The sequence below is a fragment of the Labrus bergylta genome, chromosome 13, assembly GCF_963930695.1.
Source record: "Labrus bergylta chromosome 13, fLabBer1.1, whole genome shotgun sequence".
Taxonomy (NCBI): Eukaryota; Metazoa; Chordata; class Actinopteri; order Labriformes; family Labridae; genus Labrus; species Labrus bergylta.
Window position 1 is genome coordinate 12647208 of NC_089207.1, and position 13062 is coordinate 12660269.

A 13062-nucleotide genomic window follows, 5' to 3' on the forward strand; every position below is an offset into this window, starting at 1 on the left:
TTATCATTATTTTTTGGGATAAAAGCGTCTCCTAAGTGAATTGTAACATTGTAACAAACCAATGCGATGGAAGCGGGCAAGAGAACTGGTTCAGATAGAAGTGATTGTACCCGACCTAAAAAAGCCTCTGCATGTTTCTAATAAGCTCCACGAGCAGAAACGTGCTCAAACTAGGATCAATATTGGAGATGCTTTTGAAAAATGGAGAGAGGTTAGAACGCAGAAAGGTTTACAGACCGATGCAGAGCTGGCTAAACACTGAAGCTACAGTGTCCACTACATGGTGACCTGTATGCACGTTGACTCTAGAGAAGAGGGGGCGGGTGCAGCCAGCCTTTGTTGGTAAAATCAGAAAACGCTGATATGACAGGGGCCGCCCTGTGAATTTGCTGAATGGACTCTTTAAAGCTGTAGCTACTGAAATATACACTGACAGGGAACACTTTAACTTTGTTCTCACCTTTTATAGCTTTAATATCGGATTAAAACGTCTGTATTCAAAGTTTTTTTTACCCTCCTTTTCATCAAACACAGCTATAAAAGTACTCTGAGTTATAAAACAAACACTCAAACCTTATTTCTCTCTGCTACTGTATGATAATATTTGCGTTTCGCTTTACTCGCTCTGAGACCGGATTTTACACACAGATGTGACTTCAAAATAAAAGAGTGAACAAAGCCCTAAGTTATATATGCACTATCTGAGTGAGAGTCGTGGATTCGCTGTTTTATTTACAGGCTTTCAGATGAATTAATGTTTTACTTTCACACATAATAGATCAAATGTTGTTCAAATATTGATTTCTAGTCGGAAGGTGTGGTTTGAAGTTCTGTCTTATTGACGCCTGAACCTGTTTTACATAACATACTCCGTTAGGCAGCCCTTTAACTGCACAGCAAAGTTAAATATACAGGTCTATTTTTTTGTGTGTTTTTAAACTGTACATAGGTTTCTATTCTTATTCCTGTACGGGTTATGTAAATGTTCTTGGTAAAGGTCTAATTTTGATTTGTACCGTTTAATTTTGATCTATGTAGGGTCTTCTTTAACTCTTGATCGGGTTAATGTAGACTATATGCTACACATAAGAGGGCGGAATATGGGTGTAGATGTAAAAAAAAAAAAAAAAAAAAAGTTTTATGTAATGCTTTTGGGAGCTGCTACAGGATGCCTTGAATTTTCGTCTTGATCAATAAAGTATCTATCTATCAAAATACTTTAAAAAACACTTTTTTAAAATCTACTAAGTGAAAAACCCTTTTTAAAATATTCAAAACTATCCCACTGGTTTTACCCCTTTGACAAACAAAAGCATTACTTTAGCATGCATAACTTAAACTAAAGTAATGTGAATACTTAAATACCGACTGAATTATCTGCATTCAATTTAGACGAAGCGTTTGAGTTTTAGCCATAGACTGTAAATATTAGTTTATTAGTTGGTTTTAGCTGTCCGTTCTAGTGTTTTATTTTTGAAATTCCAAGCGGAAGTAGTATTGTCGCCACTGGCTTGATCGTGTGCTAAAGTTTTTTCCTCCAGATAACGCGCTCCTCCTCTCCACGTTTCAGACCTGCAGCCACATCAGCGGGACACTTTCCCAACAAACGACCTCTCCGGTAAACCCCCTTCTCTTCGTTACCCGGGAGGGGTTTTTCCTCCTGTTTCCGTTAAACCGTTGATTTATCCGTGACCCGCTCGTGGTGGGGGGGGGGGATTATTAACCGGGAGCACGCGCAGGGATGGAGCGTTCCCGTTAAAGTTGTGAGGCTCGAGAGAAGCTGAATCAAAGCGGCATCCTCCGGGGCTCTCACACCGCCACCACCGTCCCCCCCCGCCTCTGACGCCATGGGCTGCGGGTTGAGGAAACTGGAGGACCCGGAGGACAGCAGCCCCGGGAAAATCTACTCCACCTTAAAGAGACCCCAGGTGGAGACCAAAACCGAGACCGTGTACGAGTACGTGCTGCTGGACTTCAGCCTGGAAGGTAAGAGGAGACTTTTAACGATTAACATTATTTGTAAAGATGACAGAGAGTCTAAATGTTTTCAAGCGGCAACTTTAAGGCATTATTATGAAATAAGTCAGAAGTTACATGTGTGTTTTGATTTAGTTAACTTTGTTCTGCGCATGCGTAACACCGGCATTTAGGACATTTATAATGAACTTAAAGGAGCAATATGTAACTCTGACCCGATGCAGTCCAGAAGTCCAGATTCTAAACATTGTAGAGAGCTGCACACCCCCCCCCCCTCTAGAGTTGTTGATCACGCAGGTTGCCATGTGGTGGACACTGAAGCTTCAGTGTTTAGCCAGCTCTGCATCGGTCTGTAAACCTTTCTGCGTTCTAACCTCTCTCCATTTTTCAAAAGCATCTCCAATATTGATCCTAGTTTGAGCACGTTTCTGCTCGTGGAGCTTATTAGAAACATGCAGAGGCTTTTTAGGTCGGGTACAATCACTTCTATCTGAACCAGTTCTCTTGCCCGCTTCCATCGCTGCAACACCTGTTGACCTGATAACTGCTCTCATATCTGGCAAACTGAGGGGCGTCCAAAACGGCCGTGTGGGGGTTGCCTTAAAACCGCCTTCCTTCTCTGGTCCAAACAAATCCAGACCATTTTCTGCATGGACATTGGAACATTGTAAAAAATAAAACAAGGAAAATGATTGTTGCATCTGCATGTTGCATTGATGACTTCACATTGTCCCTGTGACGGGGATCCATCGGCACCGCACTGATTTAAAGAAATGGAGCTAAACACAAAGCGAGCCCTTCAGTCGGCCCCTCAACAAGTATCATTATTGTATTTAGCATGTGAAGGGGTTTCTTCTTCTACACATTCCTCTCTGTTTATGTGGCTGTAAAAAGGCCGTAAACAGCACACGCGCCTGTTTATGGTGCTTTTATTTTGAAAAGAGAAAGACTTAATCATTCACACAGGGGCTGTATATCCTGTGACGCACGTATTTAAAATGACATAATAGTGGCTACACAGACAGACACACTGTGAGTAACATGTGGTTACAGATCTCACTCTGTAAGTTTCAATAACATCGTGTTTCAGAGCGTCTGATTCTGGACCTTTCCTAGCAACAGGGCTCGTGGTTCAGCCTATCTCGAAATAGGTCACACAAGGTTTTTTTTCCTGCCTTCACCCAGTTGCCCTTCTTCCCTCGACACACACCGACACACACTCATTCATGCACACGTCTTCCCGTGTGTGTGTGTGTGTGTGTGTGAGCATGCAGCAGAGTGATGAGAGATCCCCACCTGCTGTGATGTGGAGTCTAATTCGAACATGTGGGCGCCTCTGATCTCAGATGGTCGAGCGTTGCCTTTTTTTGTGTGTGTGTGTGTGTGTGTGTGTGTGTGTGTGTGTGTGTGCGCAGAGATAATCCCGTCATCTGGTCCTCAGACTGTCTGTTTTCAGTGTGACCTATTTGGAAGGAAATGGTGATTAAGGTCTGAATGGGAGCCGAGCACGTAAACAGCAGGACGACAACATCATGAATCATGGAGGGGGGGGGGGGGGGGGGTCAGAGAGGTGAAATAGGCATCCTGCCATCTAATGACATCAGGAATGTCCGACTTTAAGCTCGAGCTGTGATCATAGAAATCTGATCCTGAACCTGCACTAATGATTGATATTATCGTACAATATTATTCTACTGGAAAGAATCAAAGTACTGAACCTTTGTCAACCTTAGATTGGAGTTCTGCACAAGAGGAGTGCGGGGGCGGCTGTGGTCGAGGCAGTCGTCTCTCAACTGGAAGATCTGGGTTCGACCCCCAGCTCCTGCAGCCACATGTCTGATGTGACACAGTCCTTTAAATTTGATACCTGAAGCACATTTTGCAGAAACAGGACGGCAATTTTTTTGGCATTGCTGTTTTATTGTTGGTTTTTACTTCATTCAATCAAATGAGTTTCTTTTCCTCCTCCGCTCAACAAAACCAGAGTTTGTCACCTTCAAGGACCGGACAAACTCTCACAGATGTTTTGACTCTTCGATCGTCAGGAAGGATCACAAACCGCACGACTCAGAAAACACGCCAAACAACACTTTAAACAGCTGCTCAGTGAAGACGGCAGCTCTACTGCTGTTGTGTACTCAAACCAAAACAAACATGCACGCCATCCAGATGTTTGCACTGATCGTATGCAGCAACAACATTATGAGAAGGAGATGGAGAGTTGAACAGAGGCTTCGTGACTGTTTCTGTAGTCCAACAGTTCCATGGACAGAGTGAGACCTCTACCCTCTTGTGGATCTCTGTTTGACAGATCCTGGAGTACCTGAACACTCTGTTGTTGAACATGCTACACACAGGCTGAAACACACACACACACACACACACACATACACAAAAAAAAGAAATATATATGTATATATTTTTTTTATATTTACTTTTAGGCTTTTTGTGCCTTTATTGTAGAGATAGGATAGTGGATTGAGTCGGAAATCAGTGGAAGAAGTCATTTAAGGATACTTTTTCCGATAGAAAAGGACAGCTGTCATTAAAAGTAACACATGAACACCAAGTTTCCTTCAAGTGTTTGTGTCTGTGTGTCAATTTCCAGATTTGGTCCGCACTGTGACATGAACCAGCGACCCGCAGACTGAGCTACTGCCGCCCCCATTTCATTTAATTCATGTCACATGTATAATTAAAGGTTATCAACCTCTATTTTTTTTTTAACCAGGGCGTTCAGTATTTGGATGAATTGGCACATAAATGTGAAATGTAACCCTAACCCCGTGTGTGATACATTCTTAATCAACATTGCGGTCCTTGTTATTGTCAGATTGGACTCTGCATTGGGACAGACACAGTGTGAAAGGGGGTCAGATGTGAACTGGGATACCCTTCTATAGGTCATTAAAAAGATCCTGAGTGCACATCACTGTACAGATGTGAGTTTGATACTGTGTGCACACTCAGCCTCTTCACAGAGAGCTTTCTTGCTCAACCATTCATGACCCGACACAGGGGAAAAAATATCTCTGCTGCACGATGTTTGGAGCGTTTAACTTCTGAAGTCTGAGTCCGTCGTCAGCAGGGAGTCACAGGATCAGACTTATAAATACTGAAGTTCAGACTGTGTGTGTGTGTGTGAGTCACAGGTTGTGTCTCGATCTCAAATGCTCTTATATTTGATTTACCTACAGGGAAGTGATGGAAGTCGTTTACTTCAGTTAAAGTGGAAAATGTGTAAAAATACACATCCTGAATTCAACATCCTGCTTCAGCTAAAGTACAGAATTATTATCTGCAATATGCTGCTGCTGGATCTTACGTAGACACGCAGGAGGTTTTTGTTCATAAAATGTTTTTCTACAACAGCAGTTAGCGCGTGCTAGCCAACAAGCACATGCAGCACCTCCGACTGTTGGCTGGAGAAACTTCATCAATCCCGGCAGTACAGTTTCCCTTGTGGTTTGTGTGAGAATCTATAAGCTGTAGAAATCACATTTCTGTTTCATATTTATCTTCATATTGGCTCGTGTGTGTGTGTGTACAGTAGTTGGTTGTGGGGTGCGCACACTGACACTACAGAGGATGATTGCAATGGCTGCTGGGTAACACAATCTTCATACATTTTAAAATCTGATCAGAGTTGTTTGTACGGATCATCTCCGACCATCTGTTCTCAGGAGATTTATTTTGAGCCAGACGTTGCTTAGTGAATTTACTTTTTCCCACAGAAGATAAAAAAAAAAAAAAAAAAAAAAACGATCCTGAATTTGGTCTTTGTAAAACTCGTCCTCTTCAGATTTCTCGTCTCCAGACCGAGCTCAAGTCTCAGTTTGCAGCTGTCGTGTCGAATAACTTGATCTGGATTTCATAAGGGGAACAAAAGAGAAATGTAGTGCACTTAATAACATGCTTCCTGTCTTCTCCGTTTTCATGCCATCTCTGCCAACTTGAAATGTGCAAATATGCGTCGTCCTCAAAGTGTGAAGGCTCGCTAATTGGCAGAGCTAAAGATACCCGGGCTGATTCCAATCTGCTGTAGTCACTTACAGTCTGGTGACGGCTGGCGTCCTCACAGGAACTAAACGATGAACTGTTTACTTCAGTAAAGACCTGCGTTTGTTCGTCAGCTCGTTTTATGATTCATGGTCTAGTTCTGGTCCGTCCTGCCAAAATCAAAGAAGAAAACACAATCTGTTCCTCGTCCTGGCTTATTAAACCACGTTCAAACTGTGTCTCTGCATTCCAGGTTGAAACCACCGCCATTATCTAGAGGATATTTGATGTGCGCCAAAAAATTTGCTCAAGGTGTGCAGGCCATGCCAGGAAATAAGATTAAAAAAAACAGCCAGTGGTTAAAGAGCGCTGAGCAAGAAGGGAATGAAGTTTGCAAAGGTTTGAGAAATGATTCCCTCAGGAGATGAAAACTGAAGAAATGTTGACACACAACTGGAGTTATGTCATGATTACTGCAGCAGAGTAGTTTTAAAGGGGACATATTATGAAAAATCCACTTCTACAGTGTTTTTGAACATATATTTGGGTAACCTGAGTGTCTACTGACTCACAAAATGTGAAATAAACCCATCCAGTCCTTTGTTTGTGGTCTGCATAAGTCTTACAACACAAAGGAAAATGCTCCGTTCCTAATGTGCTCTCCTTGTGATGTCACAGTGGGATTCTGGTAAAAAAAAAAATCCCCTCCCCTCCGCTGGTATCTCCACCCATGGACTCCACCCCCAGCCTAGAGGAAAACTTATGAGCAGGTCTGCCATTTTTATTCTCCCTACAGAGGAGTGATGTCTACCGGGAAAACTCAGGGGGGGCTCATTGCATTTAAAGAGACACACACACCAAAACGGAGCGTTCTGAGAGAGCTGGTTTATACAGGGTCACAAACCTCCTCTGGTGCTTGATTCATGTTATATTTTGACCAAAGCACAGCACAGATGTTTCATTTAGACCACAGGGAACTGTTTGAAAAGGTGGACAATGTCCTCTTTAAAAGATTTCTTGTGTAAAAGGTTTGTCAGTTGATGATTAAATTGGTCTCAAGACAGAGACTGATATCGAGGACTAGTTGTTGTCATTGTACATTTCAGGAGAGCAGCAAACAGATCCAGTCTTTGCAGAACTCACAAAATGTAAACAAAGGCTGAAACATTTTAAATAAGAACTAAATAAAACCATTAACCAGGCAGTGATAAAGAGAAAAAAAAGAATAAAAGTCGAGTCTAGATGTCACTACAGGAAATGTTTGCCACACCGCTCCGCCCCTCTCCGTCCTTGCTTCTCCTTGAAACGCTGAATTTTTCTGGGACACACACAGAGCTACTGTCACACATTCAACTCTCTCACTTTTAATCGGCCTCTCTCTCTCACACTTGAGTATAAAAAAACACACCACACTCTCTCACACATACACGCACACACACACACACACACACACACACACACACACCCCCCTGGAAGCTCTGATGGCCGTGCTCACCAGTTTCAGCGGGGGCTCCCTCCCAGTCAGCTTGGCCTGGTTTCACTCGGACTGAGAGAGGATAGCGAGGCCAGCGGCGGCACGTCACAGATCCTAATGGCTAACTAATACTTCCCTGAGCTGAGTACAGAGAGAGAGAAATCGTCTGAACTCTTCAAAGCTCGTCCTCTTTTCATTTAAGACTGCTCACTGTTAACACTCCATCCTTCAGAAACGGCCTCCGAGCTCGTTTAGGGGGCGTGGTCAGGCAACGCTCAGAGTATCACGCTGATGGAAGGAGCGGAAAAACTTTATGTCAGATTAAAAAAACCTAAGGTGAACTTTTTCAAATTTGAATATACCTTGACATCAATTAAAGATCCAATGAATGAAAGGATAAAGTGACCTCATGCTATCATCAGACCTTCAAGACAGGGTTGGTAATTTTATCCAGATCCACTTTTTAAGATTTGGGTTGAAATTGTCTTTAGGTCCTGACAGAAATTAATAACTCATGTTCTCTGAAAAGAGACGGAGCAGTGAGGGAATGCTACTTTCAAAATCATGCTAGTTTTTAGGAAGTGACCAACCCTGCCTTTAAACATGCTATGTTGAAGTGCTGGCTTCTCTGACAACAATGCAGCATCCTGTATGTCCTCCTTCTAAGTTTTGATTCCGGTCCTGGTGACCTACTTTTGTTTTGAATGATTTTCTACGTGATGCAAGAATCCGACCTTCTGCTCACGTGAAGCCGAGTGCAAAGACTTGAAGTGGAGGACTGGAGGGGGGGGTGTGAAGGATGCTCAGTGATGGCGGGTCAGGAGGACTAGAGGACTAGATGAATAAATAGGATGATATGAAGGGGATTTGTGGTTGGAGAGGCTTAACCTGAGCTGACATGTCTGCAGCGCTGCGTTGATAGAAGTGGAGGTTAAACTGAAACGTAGTTCCATTGTTTCCAGAGATGAGGTGAAGCATTCAGTAATCTCTGTCTCCTCTCTTCTCCTCTGGGAAGGTTCAGGTCGGATTATTTCAGATTAAAATTGGTATTAAGATTAAATTAAATTTAGAGGACAGGCAGAACAGACCTGTGAACTCACACGCGGTGATCGGTGATGATCAACCTCAATTGTTTTGATGATCGGAAATGATCCCATTATGGCTCGTCTAAACATCTCAAACAATGTGTAACTCTAATTAATTGCACTCTGAGGTCACACTGATCGTACAGTCCACAGCAGCGTTGTGAAGTTGATTTATTGATTTTAACACAACAGAGTTTCATGACCTTTTTCTTCAATCAACCCATGGGAGCGACACCATCCACCACTCGTATTATAGGTGATCTACTAATGGAGAATGATGTCAGCCCTCTGTCTTTTAGTGGAAAAAGAAAAGAAGAGGCGGAGGAGACAAATAAGGAGAAACCACACTAATGGGTGAAAGCATGGATAATACAGCGGCTTTTCTGAACCTGTGTCGAGAGCTGGAGAGAAATGAAACCTCCCAACAGCCAATCAGAGAGAGTCCTCTCACCGACCACGCCGACCGACGCTGGACACACCGCAAAAACTAGGGCGACGATCGCTCTCTCCGATGTCCAACGCTCTCCTTGGAGTGTCATGGCCTTTACTCTGAGCACGTTTAAAAAAAAAAAAGCTAGTTTCCATCGCTTCATTGACAAGAAGCTTCCTCCACTCGCCAAAAACAAAACTTTCAGCTTTTCATTACAAATTGGGGGTCTCGAGGGGAAAAGGGTTGGGGACCACTGGTCTAAACAGTCAGAGGAGAGAAAGTGGGAAATGTTCCTTTAATCCCAGTGTGCATGTTAGCAGACTGAAGACAGCACTCAGCGAGTACATTCCCACAAAGCTCTTTGTTTCCTGCTTGTGTTTCTGCTGTTTCCTTTTTCTCTCGTTGCTCAGCAACTTTCTCCTTTTCACACCTTCGCCCTCTCCGCCTTTCACGTAAAAAGTGCTCATAAAATCCATCTCTTCACCCTCCTCCCTCTCCTTCACCTCCCATTTTCTCCTCTCTGTGCCCTCCAGTTGTTGCTACACTCCTCCTCGGCCCCCTCCTCACCCCCCCCTGTCTAGTTGTTAACCCCCCCCACACACTTCCTTTTTTTTACCCGCTTTGCTCGCCCTCTCCTCTTCTTCCTCTCCTCCTCCTCCTCCTCGTCTTTCTCTCAGTGTTGAACAGAGGCTTCAGTGTGTGTTGATGGGGTGAGTGGCAGCAGGAGAGGAGGGGGTGTGAGGACTGAAAGGAGGGGAGGAGAGGAGCAAAAAGCGGCAACAAAAGACTCGCTTAGAGGTGTGTGTGTCTGTGTGTGTGTGTTTGGGTGTGTGTGAGCATGACATCATGGTCCTCCTGGGAGCTTTTGGCTGCAGCGTAGTCGCCTGTTTTATTTTGGTGTGTGACCCTGAGACTGATCCACATTTTCTGTCTCCTAAGGCGGCATTTGGAAAACTCTTTCTATAATGAAAAATGAAAAAAAAACAGGTCAGAAATATACTTGGGCGGCCGGCCCAGGTATCGTCTATGTGTGGAAAGCACTGTTAAGCCGGCCGACGACATCTTCACAACGGGCTTGCCAGCTGTCAGGCTTACGTGCAAGCATACTTGAGGGTCCGGCCCCCGCAGTGTCTGTCAATAAAAAAGCTGGCCCTTGTACAGATGTAGTAGATTTTGGGTTTCTCCTCAAGGATTATGAAGATCAGGGTCACAGATTTTATGCAAACGATGGTGGTGACTCGTTCAGAAAAACTTCCCGTTCTAATGTCGTCGTTGAAACTCGTGCAAACCCCACGAAGTGATGACACGCAGAGTGAGTACAGGCTTAATTAAAAGTAGTGCCCCTGCAGTTCTCTGAGTGACCTCTATGTGTGTGAGTCCCTCCATTGGATGAAAACAGAAAGAAATGAAGAAGGTTGAAGAAGTTGCCCTAAAAGCAGCTCATCCACAGCTGCAGAATGCACGTAAGCAGATGTTAAATTTAAATTCCCCTCAAGTGTTTGCGCTGGGGTTTGAACCCACAGGAATGTCAGTAAACTGGAGCTGTTTACTGGTTTCAGTGGTTTGTTCTCAGAATGGAGCCAGGCGGACCATTCAGGGCTCAGCTGAGTGCTGGTCTCAGCGATCCCCCGGGTGTGTGCGTGAGAATGTGGGGGGTTGTAGTGAGGAATGCTAGATCTGACGCACGCACACACACACACACACACACACACACACACACACACACACACACACACACACACACACACACACACACACACACACACACACACACACACACACACACACACACAGACTTTCTCTCTTTCTCCGTCTGGCACTTCTGTTTTTGTCCTCGTAAACTTGCTCCATCCTAAAGCAGCAGAATTTATAGAGTTTAAAGCTTGAAATGTGTTAAATGGACTGTGTGTGTGTGTGTGTATGTGTATGTTTGTGTGTGTGTGTGTTTGTGTGTATGGGGCACACAGCCAGCCCTCTCTGTGAACAGCCTCTCTTTGTGGACACAGGAAGTACGGTGATGGTCACAGGGATTTCCATGCAGAACACAAACTTCTCCACACTCGCTGTACGCTTGTTTTCACGTCTTCTTGGTACAGAAATGGGTAAAGCGAGGAGATCGGAGAGAAGGGTGTGTGAAGGAGGAAGTATTTAGAGTACTTTTATGTAAGAGCGTGCTGATGTGGTCTCCTGGAAACCGTCAGACTCAGCTGGACTCTCAGTCTGAGCAGCAGACTTCTAGTTTCAAAGATCAGCAACATTTTTATAATTCATATTTTAAAGAGGTCTGATGTGATGCAGGTTGTGACGTCTCTCAGATCTGGATGTGCTGCAAGAAACATAGACACAGTCACCACCACACATGTATGGAGACCCAGAAGGGACGATGGAGCCGCTTTCTGCAGTCGTTAACGTTCTGTATCATCCTCTAAAAAAACGTATCATGTTCCTTCTCCTGAGCTTAGAGAAACATCTCTGTCGCCAGCCTTTTTCATAAATATGTTCAAGCTCATCTTAAGGGGATTTTATCATTTATTTAGTTTAATAACTTGGAGAATTTTCCAAACGTATGAAGGGAAACTAAATCCTGCAGTTTTGAAACATGCTGAATCACCGTATTTGGAGATGCATGTTTGACAGGATGAGTTGGCTGTCAGTGAAGGAAAAAGGTCAAAGAGTGAAATACCTTGAATTTAAACTTAATGGAGCAATATATAACGCTGACCCCGAGTGTTTAAATGGGTACTGCAGTCCAAATTCTAAACATCTGCTCTCATATCTGGCAAACTGAGGGGCGTCCAAAACGGCCGTGTGGGGGTGCCTTAAAACCGCCTACCTTCTCTGGTCCAAACAAATCCAGAGCATTCAGGACCAGAATCTAAAGTTAGAAGGATGACATACTGACTGCTGCATTGTTGTCAGAGAAGCCAGCACTTCAACATAGCATGTTTCCTTAATGTCTGATCATATAGTGAGGTACCTTTATCATTTCACTCACTACACATCTCACTGATTGATCCTTTAAGTGCTGTAGCTGAGTAAAGTGCACAAGAACTGTGTTCTGTTCTGTAATGATTATTTACCTCCTCAATTCAAAAACAGACTTTAGAATACATGATTCACTATGTCAACACTGTCTGTAGTCCTGATGTCGTGTGTGTGTGTGTGTGTGTGTGTGTGTGTGTGGTGCGCGCTTTCCTCTCTCCAGTAGACAATGGAACAGTGATGTTAAAGTCATTATTCAGGAAGGAAAAGGAAACTTTCCCAGACAGACTCTCTGACGAGGTTCATGTCAGACAAATCTGAAAACACGTCGTCATTGCACAGTTTCGCTGTTTGGAGGAAGAAAGAATTAAAAGTTTGGAAAGTGTGTTAAAGTCTTTACTCTTTATCCCTCCCTGCAGGAAGCCGTCCCACCGTGCAGTATGTGTCCTCGCTCTCCGAGCTGCCTCAGGCCCTGCAGCCGTACTACACTCAGGGCTACGTGCTGACCGCGCTGCACCCCATCATCCTGTCTGTGGGCCGGACTCGCTCACTGCCCTTCAGCCTGCTCTACAGAGCCATCCTGGCCCGTCCCAGACCCAGGTACACTTATCCTACACATCTGTTTAAATGGAGAGCAGGCGTTTTAATACTCTGAAAAACATGTTGAGGGATTTTCTTAAAGCCGTGTGATTAATCTGGTTAAGCTCCTTCAGTGAGGATCAGTGTGATAGCACAGCGCCTCTTCACATTAAAGCCTCTCGAAATGATTTGTGATATTAACATTTATATTATTAAGCATCCACAACGATCTGAGTGGAAATAAACATTTATAACTTTCAGGAAACCTCGTTTAAAAGCTGCTAATTATGCAGCTTCGGTCATTTCTCAGGACTGTGAGGGCGTGGCAGCTCCCATGTGTCAATCAAAATTTACCTACATTCAGTGTGTTTTGCAGCCGTCTGACTCTCTGTTCAAAGCATCCTGGGAATACCTCGCTAAACGCTACGCTAACAGAGCTAGTGGTGCCACTTTTTAACATCTTCTCTCCCTCGTTATGTCAAAATCATCCCCACAGAGAAAACTGTGATAGACTGTAAACTTTGTGGAGTGACGCT

General features: G+C 44.0%; 1 protein-coding gene across 1 annotated transcript in view; it reads left to right on the top strand.

Annotated features, from left to right (window-relative positions):
• Nucleotides 1-1540: 1540 nt before the first annotated feature.
• rftn2 (raftlin family member 2) overlaps nt 1541-13062 on the top strand; it is a 21820-nt gene continuing 10298 nt past the window's right edge. Inside the window, exons 1-2 of the mRNA XM_020637867.3 lie at nt 1541-1986; nt 12367-12547. Coding sequence (XP_020493523.1) covers nt 1848-1986; nt 12367-12547 — 320 coding nt within the window. The 5' untranslated portion in view covers nt 1541-1847. The remainder of the gene's footprint in view (nt 1987-12366; nt 12548-13062) is intronic.